Here is a 7,418-nt window from a genome sequence, read left to right on the forward strand (position 1 = left end):
CCACCACACCCGGCTAATTTTTTGTATTTTTTAGTAGAGACAGGGTTTCACCGTGTTAGCTAGGATGGTCTCGATCTCCTGACCTCATGATCCGCCTGCCTCGGCCTCCCAAAGTGCTGGGATTACAGGCGTGAGCCACTGCGCCCGACCAATATTTTCTTTTACAAAGACTGAATTTGCCATCTTTGCAGCTATCTCTTTATCTGTAGCTTCAGGAAAGACTGTTCTAAAAGAGGCTGGTAGTAAGTTTGGCTCTTGTGCCAGGACTGTGTGTAAGGATAGATGGTGACCATGGGGGCTCCAGGGCAACACCTGCCCCTCCCCAGGAAGATACCATAGTCCGATCTGGCATGGGAAATGAAGGGGCTGGGGGGGGGGTCTATCATTTCTTTAATACATGATGATAACCATACTGCATCTGACTCAGTGTAGCCCCTGTACTTTCTCCAAGCCTTTCCCCACTGATTTGCCCATCTCCCCAGCCCTGTGAGGCGGGCAAGAACTGAGGTCCAGAGAAATTATCTGAGTAGCCTGAGTTCACACAACTAGCTAGGGACAGAGCCAGGACTGGATACCTGGACTCGGCGGTCCCCTCCCATCCCCAAGAGCAACTTAAAAACTCACGAAGGCAGGAGGGCCCAAAGGTGCCTGCGGGGCAGCAGAGCTTCAGGGAATCTGAGCACAGCCACTGGAACAGGTCCGGGGCCTCCTGCTGCCTGAAGCAGGGGCAGGGTGGAGGGAAGTGGGGAGGAGGCGCTGAGATAGTGTCAGAAGTGCTGTTCCCATTCCCCCACGCCTGAATCTGTGATTCAACCCAGCTTGGACGTAAGACCCAAAAGGCCATCTGACCAATGCCCTTTCCCCATTTGGCAGAGGGGTAAACTGAGGCTCAAAGTGGCGCACAAGTCCCCCTGCAAGTCCTTAGCAGATCTGGGTTTGGAAGGAGCAGAACCAGGACATGGCCCCCACCATGCACCCCCCTGCTTCTTGGCCAAGTCAAGGCCTTATCACCAGGCCCCACCTGTGACCCACTCCCAGGGAAGGCCCCCTTGCCACTCACTTGTGAAACCACCAGCTCTCCACCAGCTCCTCACTCAGCTCCAGCAGGCGGTGGCACTCGAAGTCCGACTTGCTGCACACGCCCTCCAGCACCTCTACCAGGCGGGTCTCACTGACCAGACAGGGCAGGGCTGGTGGGAAACACGCCCCATCCCGCCCACCACCCTCCTCAGGTCTCTCTCTACCCTTCCTCGTGCCATGACAATATGAAAGGAGAGGCCATGAGGTACAATAGAAGGGATCATGGTTCTGGGAAGCAGACGGACCTGGGTTCAAATCTAGTGGTAGGACCTTGAGCAAGTCACTTAACCTCTTTGAACCTCTTTGTTTTGTCATCTGTAAAATGGGGACAACAATACCTTCCCTGCAGGTTTGTTGTAACATACATTAGTTCCTGCATCTGAGCAATGGAATATAATACCCTTGCTGGGTAGATATAGCTAAAAATACATCCTATAACAAGTGTTGGCAGGGATGTGGAGAAATTAGAATCCTCCCACACTGCAGGTGGGAATAAAAAATGGCATCACCACTGTGGAAAAGCAGTTCTCAATAAGTTAAACATGGAATTGCCATAGAACCTGCCAATTCCGGCCGGGCGCAGTGGCTCAAGCCTGTAATCCCAGCACTTTGGGAGGCCGAGACGGGCGGATCACGAGGTCAGGAGATCGAGACCATCCTGGCAAACACGGTGAAACCCCGTCTCTACTAAAAAATACAAAAAAATAGCCGGGCGAGGTGGCGGGCGCGTGTAGTCCCAGCTACCCGGGAGGCTGAGGCAGGAGAATGGCGTGAACCCGGGAGGCGGAGCTTGCAGTGAGCTGAGATCTGGCCACTGTACTCCAGACTGGGCAGCAGAGCGAGACTCCATCTCAAAAAAAAAAAAAAGAACCTGCCAATTCCACTACTGGATATAGACTCAAAAGAATGGAAAACAGGTGTTCAATGAAAACTTGTACACAATGTTCATAGCACCACTACTCACAACAGCCAAAAGGTAGAAACAATGCAGATGTCCATCAACTGATGCATGGATAAACAAAATGTGGTACAGCCAAACAAGAATATTATTCAGCCATAAAAAGGAATAAGTATTGATATATGTTACAGTATGGGTGAATCTTGAAAACATTATGTTAAGTGAAACTAGCCAGACACAAAAGGCCACATATTTTATGATTCCAATGAAATCAGCAAATCCATAATTTCTGCTTGACTAACACAAATTAGTGATTGCCAAGAGCCAGAGGAAGGGGAGAATGGGGAGTGGCTGTGTAACAGGTATAGGATTTTTTGGGGGGTAATGAAAATGTTCTGGAACTACATAGTGGTGATGGTTGCACAACATTGTAAATGTTATTAAATGCCCTTAATGGGAAATTTTTTATGTGTATTTTACCACAATTAAATATATATATATATATATATTTGATGCCTTATATCCTGTATTTAAAGGGTCTTACACAGTGCCTGGCATATAGGAAGTGATTTTAAAAAGCAAGTAACGCAGGAGCCATTACAAAGCTGGAAGTGCCTCTGGGGTTGTCTTAGCCAATGCCCTCATTCCTGAATGAGGAAACTCATGCCCGGGAAAGGAAAAGAGAAAATGACCAATGTTACATAATAACAAAACCTTTATTTCTAGTGGGCATCCCAGTTAAGCACTTTCCACACTCCTATGAAATAGGCAAACCAGGTATTAATATCCCCATTTTACAGGCGAAGAAACTGTGGCTCTGAGAGGTTAAGAACCGACAACCAGGTCTAACTCTGAGCCTTTGCTGACTTCTCTTCCATTTGACTTTGAAAAGCTGGAGGGCTCAGGACTCAGGGCTCAGGGCTCGGCTTTCTGTATCCTTCCCATGCCTTTCTTTACATACTGACTATATAATGGTTTTCTGTATTATATATACTGACTATATAATGGCTCTCCTCATAATGACTTTCTTTACATACTGACTATATAATGACGACTCTCAAATTCCTGTTTCCAATTCCTACTCTTTTCTGAATTCCAGATTTGGATGGAGTCTACCTGGATGTCTAATGGACATTTCATTTCAGCCCAATACATTCAAAAAACACCACATCCCACCCCTCCCCTAAACCTTCTCAGTTTCCCATCTCACCATCTTAGAAAACAGCTGCACTATTCACCCAGTTGGTCAGGCCCAAAAATCTAGTAAGCATCTTTTATTCTACTGTTTCTCTATACCCATAATGAATCTATCACCAGGTCCTATTGTTCTCTCTGCAAAATATACCCAGACTGTGACCCCTTCACCATGTCCTCCACTAGATACCACACTAGCTTGTATTGCCTTCATACCTAGATGATGCACTTGCCTCCCAAACTGGTCTCCCTGCTTCCTCCACCCTTGCCCCTTACAGTCTGTTTGCTACATAGCAGTGTGAGTAATCTTTAAAGGTATAAAGAAGACAGTATCACTTTTTCTGCTCATAATCTTCCAAGAGCTTCCCATTACACTCCGAAAAAAAATCTAAACTCTTTTCTGTAGCCTTTGAGGCCTAAGCCTCCGCCTTCACCTTCTACCACTCTCCCCTTTGCTCACTCCACTCCAGCCACTTCTTGAATACACCAAGCGCAGTCCCACCGTCTGCCCAATTTCCTTCCTGTCACATAGCTCGCTTCTTCACTTCAGGTCTCTCTGTTCAAATGCCACATCTTGAACACGCTGCCTCCCACCATCCTGCAGTCTACCGTGCTTCACTGTTTGTTCTTTCATCTGACATAATATTATTCACTTACTTATTCATTGCTTGTCTTCTCTACTAGAATGTGAGCTCCAGGAAGGTGGGATTTTGCTTGCCTTGTTTACTGCTATACTATAGATGTTTAGTGCTATTTGTTGAATGAATAAGTGCTCCCCAAGAGTTCCTAGCCCTCCACCAGTAGAGCAGAGATTTGGCAGGGAGGGGAATATACACCCATTCCCCCAGCAGCCCCTTACCTGTCTTTGTATTTGGACAACTTCTCTTCCTCCCAGGCAGTGTTTCCACCTCCAAAGTTGTCCCGGATGGTTCTCTCCAGGCCCTGGAAACAGAAAATTAATAATAGCTAAGTACAGTGCTTGGCACATGCTAGCACTTCACTGTTCTACTGACCAGGAAACTGAGGCACAGAAAGGCAACCTGCCTAGGGCCATACAACTAGTAAGAGACCAAGATGAAACTTGAATCCACGCAGATTTGCATCCCAGAGTTCCCCACTCTAAATCGCTGTGTTCCCTTCCAAAGAGGCTGCCGGTGCACCCACCTTGTTGAAGCTGTCAACCAGTCCCCGGCAGGTATGACACGGATGGGGCTGAGGCGGGGGAGAAGACTGGGGAGGTGGAGAGGGCTGGAGCCAGATGGGGCCTGGGAGGCTGAGGAAGAGGCTCAGGCCCCAGAGCACAGCTGGGACCAGGCCCTTCGGGAGCCATGGGGCCATCTTTACCCAGGCTGGGGACCTGCAGATAGAGGGCGTGGAGAGGCTTCACTGAAGGAGTCAGGCCCCACGCGAGAAAGAAAAAGGTCTGTTCTGAGGTGCCGTGGCGTTGGGATCTGCGTTATTACAAGCAAAAGAGGCCAAACTGGGTACTGCAGGGGCTGTGGGGATGGGTGGGGAAAGGCGCATAAGATGCAATTCCCGAAGAGAAATAAGTTATCCCCGTTAGCATGGGTTGGGGAGAGGAAAGTGGCCTCGCTCCTTGGCAAGGGGGCAGAAGTCAGCCTCTTGTTTGAGGGTCTGATAAAGGCTATTAGGGGCCGGATCCGCAGAATTAGGGAGAAGAGATCAGATTCCAAGTACTGAAGGAGAGGAGGCCAGAGGGGTTGTTTTGGGGGAGGTGTCCGGAACCCCGGGCTTTGGGGGAGGAGCCCGGATCCGGATATGAAGGGAAGGGGTCAGATTCAGGGCCTCGCAGAAGGGCAAAGGCACGGCCCACGAGCCGGCAGAGAAGGATCCAGACCCTCGTAGGCCACGGAGGAGGAAGAACCGACCGCCCCAGCTCACGGGCGCCGTGAGCCGTCTCCTCACCGCGTAGCTGCCACAGCCTGCGTAAAACGTACAACCCCCACCCGCGCTGCAGTCCCGGGGGCGGAGCGTGCCGCCCAGCCAATGGCAACGGGCCATGTGCCATTACGTCACCCCATGCCAGCCAACCACAGGCGGTACCGAGCTGCACCTGTCCGGGCTTTAAAGGGCCGCGGGGCTAGGGGACGACGTTTGCCAGCCCAGCCGCGGAGACGGAGACGCGTGTGGGCCACATGGGTAGAAAAACAGCGTCTGCCTTTATTCAAGTCCCATCCCCCGCCCCAGGTCCCACCCCGCGTCCAGGCGCGGGAGTCCCCGGGGGATGGAAGTAGCTATCCAGGGCTGGCTGAAGGGCCCGGGACACGTGCTCCGCCCTCTCTTGGAGCCGCCTGGGACGCGGGGCGCGGGGCTGCTGCAGGGCCCCTAGGAAGTCCGGCAGTTGGGAGGGCAGTGAGAAGACGGGCACGGTGCGGAAAAGGGCGGGTACGGAGTCTGGGTGGAGCAGCCTGTCGAAGCAGGCCCCCACGTAGCGGCCGGGCGCCCGGCCCTGCAAGAAGTCGGGCAGCACGCAGCTGAGCGAGGCACGGAAGGCGTCGTGCGGGCCGTGCGCCCCGGGCGCGGACATCCCGTCCTGTAGCCACTCACTGCACAGCGCCACTGCCCCGGGCGAGAAGAGCAGGACCACCACGCCGCCCTCCTGCAGGGTCTGGCGCCGCTGCGCGTGGAACCAGGCCACGGGCCCCTGCGCGCTCATTTCACGACGGCTCCACAGGTCTACGGCCACGCGCAGCGGCAGCTGGCACAGCGCCGACGCCAGGGCGCCCACCAGGCGCTCGAAGCCCGAGTCATCGGCTGAGTAGAGGAGCAGAGCCGCGCGGCCCCTGGCGGCCGCTGCCGGAGAAAACAGATGGGGAGGGAAGAGGTGAGCTGGCACAAGCCTGGCCCCCCGGGGCGGCCCCCCGGGGCGGCCCCCCGCCCAGCGCGTGCTCCCACTCACCCCCCGAGCGGACGTCCTGTTTCAAGAGCCTCAGCCACCCTGTTAGGGGAGAGGGGCGGAGGCAGCCTGTGAGCTCGGCCGCCACCTTCCCTCGGAGAACTCCCACAGCCACTCTGGTCCTGCCCCTGGGGAATGGGGAGCCGGGAAGCGCTCACCTTTCGCGTGATCCTTTTTGAGAAGAAGGATGAGGGAAAGCGCAGCGGCAAAGAGTAGGCAGGCCAGCCACAAGAGGGCCCAGCGCTTGTGGATGTCTGGGAGACCCAGGGAAGAAGAGTTAGAAACTTACACTCACCTTCCACAGAAGAGAAAAACTGAGACTTAAGAGAAATGATTTGACCGCCGCGCGCGGTGGGTCACGCCTGTAATCCCAGCACTTTGGGAGGCCAAGGCGGGCGGATCACGAGGTCAGGAGTTCAAGACCAGCCTGGCCAACATGGTGAAACCCCGCCTCTACTAAAGATACAAAAAATTAGCCGGGTGTGGTGGCGCACGCCTGTAATCCCAGCTACTCAGGAGGCTGAGGCAGGAGAATCGCTTGAGCTCGGGAGGCAGAGGTTGCAGTGAGCAGAGATCGTGCCATTGCACTCTAGCCTGGCCGACAGGTTGACTCCTCTCAAAAAAAAAAAAAAAAAAAAAAAAGATTTGTCCAAAGTCCACAGCACAGTGTCAGAGCCAGTGGATGAATATATAGCTCCATCTGTTTAGGGGTCTTTGAATAAGTAATGTCACCTTCTGCCTCAGTTTTCTCCTCTGTAAAATTGTAGCTACGTCACAGGGTTGGTATGAGGACTAAATATATTAATATATATAAAGCACTTAACACAATGCCGAGCATCTTAAGTGCTAAAATGTCAGCTCGTATTATTCTCCCCTAAGCTAGGGTTGCTGGGCCCTTGATCTTGCTGTCCTGGGTGTCTGCCACTATCTGGTGTCCCTGCCCTGTCTTTTTTTTGCCTCCAATCGATTTGCCTTGAATTAATTCATGCCAGCCTCAGAAATCTTTTAAAAATGTAAATTTGGGCCGGGCACGGTGGCTCATGACTATAATCCCAGCACTTTGGGAGGCCGAGGCAGGCGGATCACGAGGTCAGGAGTTCAAGACCAGCCTGGCCAAGACGGTGAAACCCCATCTTTACTAAAAATACAAAAATTAGCCGGGCATGGTGGCAGGTGTCTATTAATCCACACTACCCGGGAGGCTGAGGTAGAGAATTGCTTGAATCTGGGAGGCAGGGGTTGCAGTTAGCTGAGATCGTGCCATTGCACTCCAGCCTGGGCAACAGAGCGAGACTCTGTCTCAAAATATATAATTAAAAAAAAATATAT

General features: G+C 52.4%; 2 protein-coding genes across 17 annotated transcripts in view; both read right to left on the reverse strand.

The window, feature by feature from the left end:
• The window catches only part of CRELD1 (CRELD disulfide isomerase 1), a 10,698-nt gene extending 5,535 nt beyond the window's left edge, over nucleotides 1–5,163 (reverse strand). The window contains exons 1-5 of one of the 3 annotated variants that reach the window (XM_017847480.1): nucleotides 5,099–5,163; nucleotides 4,337–4,529; nucleotides 4,032–4,114; nucleotides 1,061–1,171; nucleotides 625–716 (exon numbers count right to left, since the gene is read on the reverse strand). In XM_017847480.1, the coding sequence (XP_017702969.1) occupies nucleotides 625–716; nucleotides 1,061–1,171; nucleotides 4,032–4,114; nucleotides 4,337–4,510 (460 nt within the window). In that variant the 5' untranslated portion in view covers nucleotides 4,511–4,529; nucleotides 5,099–5,163. Of the gene's footprint in view, nucleotides 1–624; nucleotides 717–1,060; nucleotides 1,172–4,031; nucleotides 4,115–4,336; nucleotides 4,530–5,030 lie in introns of all 3 variants that reach the window. The other 2 variants (XM_017847478.1, XM_017847481.1) reach the window with 2 other exon arrangements.
• Nucleotides 5,164–5,329: 166 nt separating this feature from the next.
• The window catches only part of IL17RC (interleukin 17 receptor C), a 19,814-nt gene continuing 17,725 nt past the window's right edge, over nucleotides 5,330–7,418 (reverse strand). For 11 of the 14 annotated variants that reach the window (XM_017847475.1, XM_017847473.1, XM_017847472.1 and 8 more), the window contains 3 exons: nucleotides 6,248–6,343; nucleotides 6,093–6,131; nucleotides 5,330–5,986 (listed from right to left, as the gene is read on the reverse strand). In XM_017847475.1, coding sequence (XP_017702964.1) covers nucleotides 5,358–5,986; nucleotides 6,093–6,131; nucleotides 6,248–6,343 — 764 coding nt within the window. In that variant the 3' untranslated portion in view covers nucleotides 5,330–5,357. The remainder of the gene's footprint in view (nucleotides 5,987–6,092; nucleotides 6,132–6,247; nucleotides 6,344–7,418) is intronic. The other 3 variants (XM_017847477.1, XM_017847465.1, XM_017847471.1) reach the window with 2 other exon arrangements.

The sequence above is a fragment of the Rhinopithecus bieti genome, unplaced genomic scaffold (assembly GCF_001698545.2).
Source record: "Rhinopithecus bieti isolate Rb0 unplaced genomic scaffold, ASM169854v2 scaffold_29378, whole genome shotgun sequence".
Classification (NCBI taxonomy): Eukaryota; Metazoa; Chordata; class Mammalia; order Primates; family Cercopithecidae; genus Rhinopithecus; species Rhinopithecus bieti.